This window comes from Fringilla coelebs (genome assembly GCF_963513975.1).
Source record: "Fringilla coelebs genome assembly, chromosome: 8".
Classification (NCBI taxonomy): domain Eukaryota; kingdom Metazoa; phylum Chordata; class Aves; order Passeriformes; family Fringillidae; genus Fringilla; species Fringilla coelebs.
This window is the reverse complement of record NC_140066.1, coordinates 6,944,106-6,959,312: the sequence shown is the minus strand read 5'-3', so window position 1 is coordinate 6,959,312 and position 15,207 is coordinate 6,944,106. Positions and strand designations below refer to the sequence as shown.

Below are 15,207 nucleotides of genomic sequence, written 5' to 3'. Positions count from 1 at the left end.
AAGGAAGGTGATGTTTTCCTTTATTTGTCTTCGCCCTCGCTGGCTGGCACACCCTTATGGGAACGGTGAAGGAATCCCTCCTAATTCCCGACTTTCCCTCAGACAGCTCCTGCCGCCCTCAGGGCGGGAGGCGCGCGCGGCGCCCGTTGCCGCGGCGACGCGGCCCCAAAGTCTCGCGATGCGGCGCGCGGCTCTCGCGGGCAGGGCGGAAGCGGCCGCCGTGTTTACAACCCGCGCTGGGGCCGGGACGCGCCGGGCCGGGCCGGGGGCACCGGCGAGCGCCCCTCGCCCATGTGCCCGCAGCCCCCGCCGTCCATGGAAGTGATGGAGGGGCCCCTCAACCTGGTGAGCGCGGGGAGTGGAGGGGAAGGGAGGACGCGTCGGATCAGCCGGTGCCGCCGCTGCTCCCCGCCGCTCAGACAGCGGGGAGAGGGTGACACCGCTCGGCTCCTACTCCCGGGTGACCAGGCGGGGAGGCGCGACCTGAATAGAAGAAGAGGCTCTTGCCGCCCTTCTTCCCCCCCAAACACCTGTTCAGGTCTCGGGTCAGGCCCTGCCCGGACGGGAGCCGGGCCCTGCGGCCGTCCCTGGTCGGGGGTGGCTCCGGGGGGGAGCGGGGTGCGCTCGGCCCGGCCCCGCCGGGGACAGCGCTGCTCCGTGCCCGGAGCGCGGCGAGAGGGCAAGAGGCCGGGGTGCGTGTCGTGGCCTGTTTAGATTGGAGAGGTGTGGGGACATCGCCTTGCAAAAGCGAGGGACAAGGGCAGTTCAGGAAGGAAGCGTCTAGAGGAAACGTTTAGATGACACAGGCCATAACCGTGAGGGTTTAAAGAGTTTTAGAGGCTTGTCAGGGCCTAGTACTGGCTAAGTGCTTCCTTTAATTTCCAAAGGTGAAATGCTTTAAAACCTTAAATCAGTAATTGTTTTGCTTAAAGTTAATTTCTAAGGAACTTTAACTGAAACACAGATAGTCTAAAAAATGCTTCTTCACAAAAGCTAATCAGATGTTAAATAGTCTGAATTGGCAGGTCTCTGCTATATATACAATATCTAGGTCAAGAAGAGTTAATTCTCTGCTGCCTTGTGGGTTTTACCAAAGCTCTAGCTTGGCTATGTGGTGATACACAGAGCATTCCCTGAGAAAACAAGTTTTGGTCCAGCAGTCCAGTTAGCCAGAGGCAGCACACTGAGAATACAGCTGTTTGCTTCCAGGAATGAGTATGATCCAGGAATTGTTTAGACATTGCCATGCGAACCTCAGACTTGCGTCAGTTTAGGTTTTAACCAAAGCTTATTTATGCCAGGATGGTGTCAGCCCTGACCAATCACTGCCTACAGAGTCAATCAGGTATTTCTAGGTTGCTCTCCCTAGTTTCAGAAAGACTTACACAACTATCATTGCAGACCACCTATGGAATTAGGGCTGACAGTGTAGTAGGAAGATGGCTATTTAGATCTGTAGGTTCTGCAATGGTGCAGAACCACTCTGGGCATATCAGCATCATACTGTCGCACTTTTTACTCTGTCTACTGAAAGACTAATTGAAATAAGGAACAGCAGGAAATAAGAAAGCTCTTGTAACCTGTGGATATCAGGGGGTTAAAGTCAGGCAAACTTAAAGCATGGTAAAGCAGGTGGGCTAAACTATAGCTATAGTTATAACTATTTCTCAGATATTGTAAAAATCTCTTTAAAAAGTAGATAGTAGTGCATAAGATTCTAAAGAGAAAATTATAATTGTATATTCACTAGTAAATGTCTGAAAGTAGCAACTTTTTTGGCAATATCACCAGTCAGTAATGTTTCTTACTGAGACCACTTAGAAGGATTATAGGAGTGACATGACTGTGACTAAAGCCTGGTTTATGACCTTGCAACCACAATAGGAGTGTGCAGTTACCATGCCTGTCTAGCTCCAGGCTGACAAGGTCAAGACACTTCTGGATGTAATGGATGATACAGGAAAAAGAGTTGCTTTACACACTTTCATACACAAAATTATGAATTTGCCTGTGAATATGTTTCTACTGCCTGAAATACAAAAACTTTTCTTGCAACTGCTGTGCAATATAGTCATGGACCATCAGATACAGGAGAGTGACACATCCATTGAGGTTGTGTCAAGCACCATGGAAACTCCTCATGATAAAAGGGTTGAATGGCTACAGTACCATGGTTAGATCATGCCTAGGTTTTTACAAGGACATGAACAGGAAGGAGTAACTGCAGTTCTGCAAAGCTCTTCTGTTCACAGCCCCTCTCTGCTGTGGACCTTCAGAGTGACATCATTCAGGGAAGGTGCCAACCTCCAAAATCAGGATGTTCATTTAAGTTTTTGATACTATCCAGTGTTACCTACTGCACTCTCTTTTCCCATAAATTTCTTCTCTTACCTAAATCTAATTCCAGTGAACTGGAAAAGCACAACTTTTTCTAAATATGCCAATGAGGAAAATAAAGCTACCAAAAAAAAAAAGGAAAACCAAGCAAAGCCACCAAATCACCCAACACCTAAACTACAAAGTGATTTTGGATACAGTAATCATTAGTCTTATTTAACTGCTATCAATGGTTTAAATACAAGATATTTTCCCTCTTGACAATTTTCACAAAACTGATTTTCCATCAGTTAAGGCAATTCATTAGAATTTGCCACAGTACTTGAATCTTGCTTTGTCTTGTAAAAATTGTCCATTAATAGTGGATTGGAGGATCTAGTCTTAGTTACGGGGAAGCATGGATACTGTTCTGATTTTCCTGGCCAGTTGATCTGACCATCAGAAAATCCCAAACAAACAAAACCAATGACAAGAACAACAAAAACAAACAAACACACCCCGCCCCTCACACTTTAATGCCATATCTTATATTTTCCTGGTTTCAATTATGCTCTTTTTCTGAAACTTCTGAAAGATACATTTCCCTAAAATAAATATGGAACTGAGTCTTCTTCAACCTCACACAAAAAATTCTTAGGTTATGCCATGGAACTTAAAACCAGCATGAAGCAAGTGGAGTCCCTGCACCAGCAGGCAGCCATACACCAGCTGATTACTTATTTCACACATAATCTAGACCAAAAACATCTCAACATTCTTTTTACAAGTTAAAACTTACACTGTAAAAGCATAAGATAAGTCTTCTATGAACACTGCATGTTTTTACAGATCATCTTGAGAGCTTCTCTGTGCTGCTTGCCAATGGGACACTTCCTACTGCCCTCTGATTTAGGCAAAGAATTTTGATCCCACATCCAGCCATAATTTTACCCTTAGGTGTAGGAGCAAAAGTTACAAGAAGCACAACCACACACTGCTGACCAGCCAAAGCTTGGAAGTAACACAGTAAAACTGAGGCAAATAGTATTAATCTCAAGAAGAGACTAGAAATTGCTCCTTAAACAGAGTTTGACACCCAGGACTTAATAATTCTGCAGATTCTACTTTCACAGCTCAGTACTGTCCTGTAGCTAAGGAGCCATACCACCTCTACCTTGTATTCTTCCTGCAAGGTAGTAATATTTATATGGTTTATAATAAAATACAACTCAAAATCGGGTTAATATCTGTCATCTCTTAAGTTTCCTGAAGTATGAAGGACCTAGCTTGAAGAGCTGCTGTTTTAGTGAAAACCAGAAAGCACAGACCAATAGCCGGAGTGAGAACAGCACAAAATGTGTATTCCAAGAATCTCATACAATGAAAGGCTTTAATATTAATGCTGCTAGCCATCAGTAGCAACCATTCCAGTGCAAGCCAATCAATGGTTTACTTAATTATTTCAAAATGAGGTAATACTACATCCACACAAAGGCAAAATAACAGCAGAATAAATATGCAACATGGAAGTGTAGGAGGAGAAAATAGAAAACATCTACAGAAGTTCACTAGAGACCAGAGAATTTAAACCACACATGCTAATGTGTTTGAGACTTAATGCCAGCCTGCACTTCTGTTATTTTCATTGGAAAACCAGGAATATTATGTTAATCTATAGAAACATCCATAGAACCCCATTTGTTTTCTTTGATTTTTTTTTTTCAGTCTTAACCTGACAGCTGCTAGACTTGATCTTCCAGTGTAAAACGAAACCAAAACAAGGCAGATGCACTCATTTCTGAAGTCCAGTTACAGAGAACAAGCTTGTAAGGTAACAAAAGGGAAAGTATCAATAGATAGACATGCTTAACACAAAATCTGTTTTTACCACAGTGGTGGAAGAACCAAAAGGTGTGAATCCACAGAGACAGCAGCATACCAGCCAGACAGTAAAAGCCACCTTGGAAAAGCTGGACAATGTTGTGTGCAGGCATGTAACTGCTGTAAAAGCACAACACAAAACTGTTCCTTGTGGCACATAAAACAACTTGCAGCAGCTCCCAGTCAAGAGAATAATTAACTAAGCAATGGCTGGTTGACAGGTGTTATTTCCTCACTGTACCTGTGCTGTTTGGGCACCTACCAGCAGTGCCTTTCCGCTGTGTCACACTGGCCTTACATGCCTGTCATCAAGCCACAGAGCTCAGCTTTGAGTAAGCATGACCAGCAGATTAAAGACCCAGATGAAGCCATCTCAGAGAAGCCTGGTGAGACAGACTGAAGGTGCAGCTGAAGCCTTTCTGCCCCACTTGTTTTGAAATTGTTGCTCTTGGAAGCTTGTTTACTGGACAATTTTTTGTAATGGTTTAGATGCTCCTATTGAGAGGTAGCTCAGTTGCTGTAACAGCTTGAGCCTTATGGTTTAGGGCTACATACAGAAGCCCAGGCTGGTTTTGTTTATCAGGGCAGTGGAATGGCTCTCACTTATCTCGTAACCTTCAGTTAGCAAGACTTGTGTAGTACCAGCTGTGACACATTATATATGGGGACAAGAAGGACATAGCCAAAGCAGCTGAGATCTGTAGGCACACAAAATGCTCTGGGGAGGTGGTGGAGTCACTGTCCCTGGATAAGGAAAGACCAGACATGACGCTCATTGCTATGGTCTCATTGACAGAGTGGTGTTCAGTCACAGGCTGAACTCAATCTCACTGTCTTTTGCTACCTAATTCATTCTGTGAGTCTGAAAATAGCTCTGAAAAACAAGTTGGAGCATTTAGTGCTTTTATCATACTAAATGGATGAAAAGGAACTGAATGAGGTTGATTTGACTGTGCAGTACGTAAAAGGATACCACACCTTAATGAAGGTGCAGGTGCTCAGGGGAAGGGCTGCAGCTCTGCCTGGATGGGGTTTTGAAGACTCCACCTAACCTGAGCGGTATGAATGCAAGTTGGGTTCATTCCAGATCTTTTAATTGCATTGGCATGGTGAGGAACTCAGCATAACCATTTTATCTGAAATTTGGAATAGGTTGGGAACACAGGCATAGTCAATTAGAGCTATTCAGTTAATTAATGAGGGTTGCCTAAACAGCTTGCTTGTCTGCCCATATATTTAAAGTCTAATACTATTGCTTATATGCAAGGTGAACTTTGACATCTTTACAATTCCATACAAAGTGACTCAGGGGTCTGTGTTCTCAACATCAACATTCTCATGATAGTGTCACTTACTTGTTTTGCTCTATAGGAACACTAACCTATAATTTACACAGTTGAGTCATTGTTCTGTCAACCTTGCTAAACACAGGCTTTCAAAAACAGAAAATTGACCTAACATGTGACTAGTGGTCTTGGTTGAACAGTCACAATGGGTTCTGCCGTTTTTTGGGTGATCTTTAGTCATCTTTCTCTACAGAATACAAGTATTTAAAAATGGAGGCTTGCTTCTCTTGGTAAAACTACACCATTCCATTTCTTTAGTTTTACTACAAACATATTCTCATTATTTAGCATAAGTTACAGGACAACTCTTTATTATTTTTACTTTTAGTGCAACTGCCACTAAATACAAGCAGTTTCCATAGTCACCCTGATCAAGGTTGCACTCTTTTTAGTAAATGAATGGCCATAGTTTATTCTTCAACCTCTCAGATCAAGTTTTGCACTTGTATTCTCTCTTCATTACATTTTTTCAGTGCCTATGAGGACATACATATTCAAATCTTTCTAAATTCACAATTTCCTGGAAAGATGGCTTTAAAAGAGGCTTCTGTATATGTAGCCTCTGACAGAGTGTGTGTGGAGTGGGGAAAACCATGGTGCACCACCTTGTCCCACCCTTTGTGACCTGCTGCTGTAAACACCCACATGGAAAACACTTAGCACTCTTCTGGATAATAGAGCAGAAATGCAGTGTGCGCTTTGACTGTTTAAAATAGAAATCTGACCTATATCCTTAAGGAAACAAATCCTAAAACAGATCCCTCATCTCTCAAAAAAAAAAAAAAAAACAACCTTCCTCCTTGTTTTCAGCAGTAGGAGAGCAGAAGTATTAATATTTTCTGGCAAGAATAACTGGTATGCACAGTCCATAACATAAAATGGATGACAGCAGCATCAAACAGTGGTGTCACTTAAAACACTTACAAACAGAAACTTCTTTGCAGTTAAACTTTCATCAGGCCCCATCATTCCAGCAGCTGGGTTTTTCCTGCCTTTGTCATTTTAAGTAAAGTGCTGTAATCTGTGCTCCATAATCCCATTTAAACACATCCTTTTCTGGTGGGTCCTTTGTAATATACTAAGAAGGCTGTAAGCTTAACATCTTGTGCAAGGCTTTGTCCAGTGAAGAGCTGTTCCCATTAGTGGAACAGAGAAAAACAAAACCTACCTGTCTCAGCTGCAGGAGCACTGTTGGCAAATGACTGCTCTGAGGAGAGGGTAGTAGGCCTACTCTGTTTGAAAATGTGTACTACATCTGCCCTTGTTTTAAAAACATTATTTTTATACTGTTGAATCAAACAGGTTTTTTTCCTGTTATGCTCCCTTCCATAATAGCTAACCATCAACTAGAGTTGTATGAGAAGAGTAGCAGCTTTCCTTCCTTATCCCCACAACCTAAGCCAGGATCATACTGTGGTAGTCCTTTAAGTTGTAAAAGTATGCTGTGTCTAGAAAGAAAACATTGCTACTTTATCCTTTGAGGGAACAGTAATAGGTCTGGCAAGTGGGTCTTATGGCTCAATTTCTCACAGCCTGCAGTCACATCATTATCTAGTCTATTGTGGGGAAAAAACCAAACCAACAAAGAAGTGGAGTGTTAAATTTTGGTTTAAGAAAGCTGTAGGTAAAGAGGAGACCCTCACTGCTGTTCTAGAGGATTATTTGATTGGGCTTTTAGTCTTCTGTTCAGAGATTACATAGACAATGATTTGGGCTAGTCAGGTGGAAAGATCAAATAGGAACACTTCCCAGAATAGCAGTAAAACTTACTAAAGCAAGTGTTGTCCTTCAGCATCTCAACTACATTTACAGAGCGTGTGGAGAAATATCTCACTTACCTTCTCCAGTTAATCCAGAGTGCTTCAAATCACACAGTAAACTTACCCAAATCTCTTAAGAACCAATTATATTGGAGTGAGGTGAGAAAGCTTTTTAGCTTGGCCATCCTTCACTCCCATCTGCTTCCTATTACAAGAGTCAAGTTGTTACACCTGTCCATTTGCCTACTGGGAATTCCTGCTCATCAGGTTATTGGGAGGGACATCTGAAAGTAATTGTCAGCCTGCTTCCCCTTTTCAATTCTAGAGCTTCTTAATAAAGTATAATTTTTCCTACACCGCGTCCTACATTAATTTCAACACTGCAAGTGAAAGAGGAAAGAGAAATCAGATCTATAAACCTGCCACAGTCAAGAAGCAGGTGTTTCTGTAATCACAGAAACAAGACCAAAGTCAAAGCAATCCTGCCTCTGTCTGCTGGGAACCAGCGTTATAGCTCCAGAGCTGTTGTGTAAATACCTTCCTCTAGCATGACATCAGACCAGGGATAAACTTGAGAATTATCTTTTTATGACAGAGGACCAGTTCTTCCATTGCCAGTTTTATAATGGGACACAGGCCACTCTAAGTTAAAATAGATGTGCTAACAATGGTTGGAAGCTGCATGGCTGAGGGTAACTGAGCACTAAGAACAAACCATCACAGTAGCCAAGATGTAGAAGCTCATCCATGATAATGGCTAGTAAGCATCCAGATACTTCCGTTTCCAAGCATCACTTGCTGCTAGGAAACAGCACGACTAATTTCTTCCAATTGCTTGTTGATAAATAAGCTAACATGAAAGTGGGAGAAATTCCTTGGTCTTTTCGCAATCAGCTAATTGGAACAGACATAGGTTAGAATAAATGAGCAAGTATTTTCTTGTCAACCTCTCAGGAAAAGATAGGAAAATAGGAATTCCTTGCCCGTGACTGACTGCAAAACAGCTAGTTTTGTCACACGGGGCTGTGCTGAAAACTCTTTTTCTGGTGTGGCTCCTGTTGTTTCCATTGGGAATTCTGTTGCCTCAGAGTATAGATGGCCTGACATGTGTATTTTGATGTAAGAGCAAGAAAGGCATTGTGACCTTGTCATTAAAGGACCCTAGGTCATTTTTTTTTTGCCAACATCTGTGGACTTTTGTTCTCTTAATTTTATTTACAGTTCAGCCCAACTTCCTCAGACTCCCTTCAGCTTCACTGGAAGTTAATTGAGAATGGAAATAATTTAATTGCTCAATCAAATAAGAACTGAATGTCTTCAGATGTTCTGCATGTGCTTAAGTGATTTGAGTAAGATCACACTCCAGCAGTTTAAAACATACATGAATAATGTTTGAAAACAATGGGACTCAAATTCTTATATGTAAAAACTGGTAAATGGAACTTGTCCTCTGACTTGTTGAATTGCTTTCTTAGCTCTTCTGTCTCTGGCTATTCTATTTCCTCTTTCCCTGTTTTTTTTAGACCTGCCCATGCAGTTTGCAGAAACAGCTGTATCAATACTAATTTACTGAAAAATTGTTTTGCAAAGAACTAGCTCAGGTGTTTTTATGTCCGTGACATAGCTAATTTGTAATGGGACAAGCTGCCAGGAATAACCAAGGAGATGGCTCTGTCTGTGCTGATACTGTTTGTTCACATCAAAGGGAAATAAGTTTATCTTTCTGGCATGTCGTTTGTAGGAGTCCATAGAAAAAGGCCATAAAACAGATGATTTTCCAACAGGAAAATACTTCCTTTTCTGAGACTGTTTAACCTCAGAAGAAAGGGGAAGTGCTAACAATGCTCTGAGGATTCTGTGAAGGTGAGAAAGAAGAATATAACAAAGAATATTTCTTGTGAAGAATCAAGGAGCTGTGGTTTAGGTTTTTTAAGAACACACCATATTAGCATATGAAATCAGTTTTAGGAAAGCCAAATGTCTTCATGGAGTGATGTAACTGCCAGGGATTGCTTAAGAACAGCTGTTGCCCAAACAGGTGTTGTCTCTACAAGTCATTCTCTTCCGTGGTGTCAGAGCTGCTAAGATTCTGGTAGAACGCTGAACTTACTGTAATACTGTAGGGCATAACTCCACTTGGCAGAAAAAATGCCAAACTGACCTGCTTTTTGGGACTTGTATTTTAAATGAATGTTCATGTCAGTACCATGTAAGTATCAGTATCTGATGTCTGTTTACTTCAACCTCAACATGTAGTAAAGCAGTCCTGAACAGTGTATGTAACTGACAGTCTCACCAGCTAGTGCTTGTAGCCTTTCGCATTCCACAGCTTGTCTTGGAGGAAGGGCCATAAAATCCATGTCTTGTAGTAATGACAAAAAAGACTTGCTTTCATGAATGTTGCAGTGCTGGTTATGCAGTAGTTTCTCGCTAAGCATATGCAAATACTTGCATCAAATGTTTGCTTTCATAGTTGGTGGTTTACATTAGTGGTTTACAAATACTCATATAGATTCAACTGTTGTACAGCAACAACGTGACTTTGATACTTTTAACTATGGCTGTGCTGCAACCATTAATTGGTTTAAGCTGCAGACAAAAAAAAAAAGCAAGCTGTTCACCCAAGAAGCAAAATGTCTTGGGCATGGGGCAGCAGAAAATATCAAATCAGCTGTAAGATGTAACACAATTCAAATATATTGCATTCTTCCAGGTTGATTGGTCCAAAATACTTACAACTTCTCATAACTTCTTTTGGCCTAGTGTTCTTTTTACATTACTATGGTAAATGCCTGCCTAGAAAAAAGGACGTGTGCTTTCTGAGGAACAGCTTCAAAAGTATTTTGTTGTGTACACACCAGTTTTGCTGCGTTAACAAACTTCAGTTCTTACCAGTAGAGACTCTTGTAAGGTAGTATTAAAGTCCAATTACAAAGCTTGGAAAGGAGTGAAAATCTGAGCCTAAAAACCTGAGAATTGGAATCAGTACAGGTTTTTCAGTTACTTTAAAGATAGGTATAACTATTTGTCCATTAACCCTCACTGATGTAATGTTCTTTTTTTCATTTTAAGGCTCACCAGCAAAGCAGAAAAGCAGACCGCTTGTTGGCAGCAGGGAAATATGAAGAAGCAATTTCTTGTCACAAAAAAGCTGCTGGTTAGTAGGTTATTTCTCACATTTCATCTCTTAAAATCAGTTTCTAGATTTGCATGCACCAAGCCTGTCTCTTGAGTTCAAGAAGTATTTGAACAGTGTTCTCAGGCACATGGGATTCTTGGGGTGTCCTGCACAGGGCCAGGAGTTGGCCTTGATGGTCTTGCTGGGTCCCTTCCAGCTCAGCAGATTCTATAATTCTGTGTAAGTAGAATGTCAAGTTACTTGCAAAATTTGTATTTTTAAAGTGTCAGTTTGTTTTTCAGTCCAGATCAAGAACCCTTTTGAAAACTTTTTTTCTCATGTGAGCAGCTAGAGTCAGACGTTTCCAAAGTTGTTTAGATTGGGGGTGATTATCACTATGAAGGCAGTTCTTGACTGAAGATGAAGCCAACACCTTGTGGTATGCACAGACTGAAGTTGTGTGCCTGGCTCTAAGCCAGTTTCACTTTATACTTTGCATTTTCTTTACTGCTTTCATAGGCGAGGTCACAGTGCTTTCTCTGTTGGTAAAGGACAAATGTTTGCTTACAAAACTTCCCTTTCCTAATGTCTGCATCAAGGCAGCTAAGAACAGGGGAGAGCTCCCCAGAACTCGAGCATAACAGCAGATTGCATCCCAGACCTTGACACTGCAGGGACAGCCTCTCCTCTGTGAGATCTTGTGCGTTTACCTGTCCATTTAAATAGTCCTGCTTCATTTTTTGTGTTGGAATCCCTCAGCTCTCTGACAGTATGCAGCTACTTGGCAGAAGAAGAAAGGAGGTCTTAACTGGTGCAACAAGTAGGACATTTTCAGTGACAGGGCTTGTGTGGAGACAAAGTAAGTGGCTGCTCTGAACACAGTAACCTAGATACCAGGCATTCTGTCTCCATTCATAAATACTACAAAACCCCATAAAGTGAGAAACTTAATAGATTCTTTGGTATTTATGAATACTCAGAGTGATGAGGGATTGCACTTATATTCTAAAATGCATACTTTTTGTTTTCTTTCACTTCATATACCAAGATAAAAGCCAAAAAATACACTGAATGTTTTTTGCTTTTGTCTTGCATTATTCCAAATTTGGTTGAGAATTTCTCATACATTGTCATTTTCAGCACTAGTAAGATATGCTCTAAGTCTTTCTGGAAATTGCTGCTGCTCTAAAAACAAACTGGAGTGACCCAAGCCAACAGGATACCATGGGAAGGGTGTAGTGTGTATTACAAGGTCTTACACTAATTTTTTCAGACTTCTGAAAAACAGCAGGTGTTTCCAGCCACTAACTTATAAATACTTTCCCTCTAAACTGCTGCCTTTATGTGGGGATTGAGCACACAGATCTGAAGGCTTTCCTTAGCTTTTCTGGGAGTGTTCAGGTTTTCCAGCCTGCCCTAAGTGCTGATGGATGATGTTCTGTCCCACAGGGTACCTCACCGATGCCATGAAGCTGACCCAGTCCGAGCAGGTGAGACCAGAGCACAGCAGCTGCCAGAACCAGCCACAGCCCCGTGGTGTGCCCATGGGTCCCACTGGGTCTGATCACACCCCTCCTGGCCATTAGCCTCTGCAAAATTTTCTGAACCCTTGGCAACTGCACCAGGCGTTTCACAAGTGTGGTAATACTAATCTTCCTAGAGAGTTATTCCGAGGACAAGAAAAACCTTAACCCATCCAAGAGGTCTCCAACTTTCTAGTCTGCCAGACATCTTCAAGTATGTGACAAAACTAGTCTCATGTTTAACTTTATCTGTGAGGCACTTAGTATTTTGTTGAGACAAAAAACCAAGCATCTCACCTACAGTGTGTCATTTTGGCTTAATGCATCCTGATTGGGGGATCTCTAGAACAGCAGCCCTGGCACTTTTTCTTATTCATCGCACAAGTTTATCTGTGAATGTAGTAGTGTAGTCTGCTCAGTACTTTTGTACCAGCAGGCTTTGAATTTAGCCAGTATGAAATCAAATAACCCTTGGGGATCAGACATCTGTCTTTGCTCCAACGGGTCATTCTTGTAGAAAAATGGTCTTTCACCCAGGTGAGTTCATAATCACTGTGCCACCTCCTTCATTAAATATGACTGAATCATTTGGGTCCACACCTGGCCTTGGAGCAATTTGCTGCTTCATTTTGGGTGTTATTGATACACAGATACCATCATAGAAGCATCCAAAAAGTTTGCATTGATTAGCCAGAGTGTAGCTGTGCATGCCAAGTGAATCTCTTCCTTCTTGGTGTTGGTCATAGGTCAGGCACTCTGGGTGCCTCTGCCCAGAGGTGTTGTAGCCTGGTCAGTGACTTACAAACAAAAAGACCAGTAGTTATGCTAAATTTGACATATGTGAATCTGTTGCCCGGTACAAGCAGAGAGCACTTCCTGTAGGACTTAATGTCTGAATAGCAAAAGCTCCCCCCTTTGGGCATGCAGTGATGCTGTTTATGTAAATATTTACACACATGTAATTCAATGTTTGTGAATATTTGGGTGCAATTAGGGATCACCAACTAAATTGTTTAATCTTGTTCTTACTCAGGCTCAGCTATCACTGGAATTACAAAGGGATAGTCATATGAAACAGTTACTGCTCATCCAGGAGAGGTGGAAAAGGGCAAAGAGGGAGGAAAAGCTGAAAGCCCAGCAGAGTGCTGACAAGGAAGCAGCCGCACATCTTCAGACTTCTTACAGGCCATCTGCTGAAGACTCTGATGATCAAAACATACTGGTTCCTGTTGCTCAGAAATACAGCTCTTCCACGGAGAAACACTCACAGGATATTCGGGGTGTCTTTGACAGGGACCCAGATACACTTTTATTTCTGCTTCAGAAAAAAAAGGAGCCAGTGGAAGCATGTATTGGGAGTAAAGCGCCAAAAGATGACAAAACAATAATAGAAGAGCAGGCAACCAAAATTGCAGATTTGAAGCAGCTCATAGAATCTCTTGTAGCTGAAAATGAGAGATTAAGGAGAGAGAATAAGCAGTTAAAAGCAGAAAGGGCTAGACTCCAAAAATCTCCAGTAGACAAGGAGTTGGATGTAGACACTGACTTTGTCGAGAAGTCAGAGTTGTGGGGTCTGCAGCAGCACTCGGAATCTGCTTCTTCAGCTGCAACTTGGCAGAAGTTTGCAACAACTGCTGGGAAGGCAAAGGACATTCCAATACCCAACCTTCCCCCTCTGGACATCCCGTCCCCTGAACTCCCGCTGCTGGAACTCTCTGATGATATACTGAAAGGACTGATGAATAGTTAAAAACCAGGAAAAGTGCTCAGTGTAGTTACCCAAACTTGAGAAAAGGGAAAGCCACCAGGACAATGGTGATCTGAGGGCAGAAACATTTACCACAATCCTACTGTTGGAGAAAAGGCATTAAGCAACTTTGTTACTGTGAAATACACATCATATCTGATTTACTTCATGGAAGTTAAAGGTACCATAGTTGGTATAAGATGGTGATCTCTTTAGTCTTTCTCCCAATGTTTCAAACCAAATGACTGCCTGGAGAATGTTTCAAGTAACACAATCCTTCAGGGTTTTTAAGTATGCTATATGTAATAGTTATCTATAATGCCATAAATGATGGTGCAGAACTTAACTGTTATGGTTGCCAGTTGGCTGCCACTTCATATTGAAAAATGCTTTCTAGCATGAATTTAAACTGTGCATTTCATTATGCATAACTTTGTTAATTCAGATACAGTGCAATTTATACACCTCCTAGATGGATTTATGTGCCACACTCTGTATTCCTGACCATGTTAACCTCAAGTCAGGAGAGATTTTAATTTCCATGCTATGAAGGAACCAACTTACTCATTTTGTCGATGTGGGTTTTTTTGGGGGGTTATCTGTTTACATAACTAATCAGGGTGCATTGAATCTAGCTATTGGTTTCTGTATAAAGTGACATGGTTTAAAATGAAAAATCTATACTTAAGGTAAAATACCCTTTTTGTTTTCAGTGATGCATGAATGGAAGTAATTCTAGCTGGCAGTATTTGATTGAAAAAGAAATTGTTTACAGCTTAACCTGATTCAAAAAGGATAGGAAAATAAAAACCAAGGTGTTTTGACACTGTCTGTTACATCTGTACAAATGTTGCCAAGTAAGTATAAAGAACAAATTAGTACTTGTACAAAGTGTTAGGATACACCTACAGCTGAGCTTCCATGTTCATCATCCAGCAAATTCAAGAAAGCTGGGATGAATTCAGAGGGCCTTGCCCATCTGTGGAGTGACCTGGCTGACAGCCAGGTTCCAGCCCTGCAGCATCAGCAGAGCAGCTCCGTGGATTTGCTGGGGCACAGCCCAGCAGGAGCTGTAGGAACAGTGCTGAGGGTGCTGGGTCTGAGCAGGGCCCTGCACACCCTGAGCAGGCTGGGTCTGAGCAGGGCCATGCAGCCTCCTCACACGTGTCCCTTCTGCATGGCTCAGCCCCTGCCCTGGAGCCCAGCTGGGGCTTTCCCTAGGGGTGTTTTAGGGTGTAGTGGAGGCATTAATTACCTTCAGCTGTTACTGATTAGTGACGTGTTCAGTATTGCAAGCTATGGCATTTTAAGTTATTCTTATGCTGTTAAAAGGTAAGCTTGCTTTCTAAGAGTGCATTTTTCTTCCAGAATAGACTTGGAAGTGCAACAAGAACACCTTACTGCTGTGCAAATTCTCCCCTTACCTCTGTATACCTGGCATCTTCTGTGCTTGAAGGAGCGTAGGGACTGGAGGTTAGAAAAAGTCTATAGAAACAGAGGTAAGACAAGTTCGTTA

At 41.9% G+C, this 15,207-nt stretch overlaps 1 protein-coding gene across 1 annotated transcript; it reads left to right on the top strand.

Annotated features, from left to right (window-relative positions):
- Positions 1-214: 214 nt before the first annotated feature.
- On the top strand, positions 215-14,597 carry NRBF2 (nuclear receptor binding factor 2). The gene is made up of 4 exons (XM_084210842.1): positions 215-345; positions 10,376-10,460; positions 11,871-11,911; positions 12,978-14,597. The coding sequence occupies exons 1-4, from the start codon at positions 292-294 to the stop codon at positions 13,692-13,694; spliced, it is 897 nt and encodes a 298-aa protein (XP_084066968.1). The 5' UTR covers positions 215-291; the 3' UTR covers positions 13,695-14,597.
- The last annotated feature ends 610 nt before the right edge of the window (positions 14,598-15,207 follow it).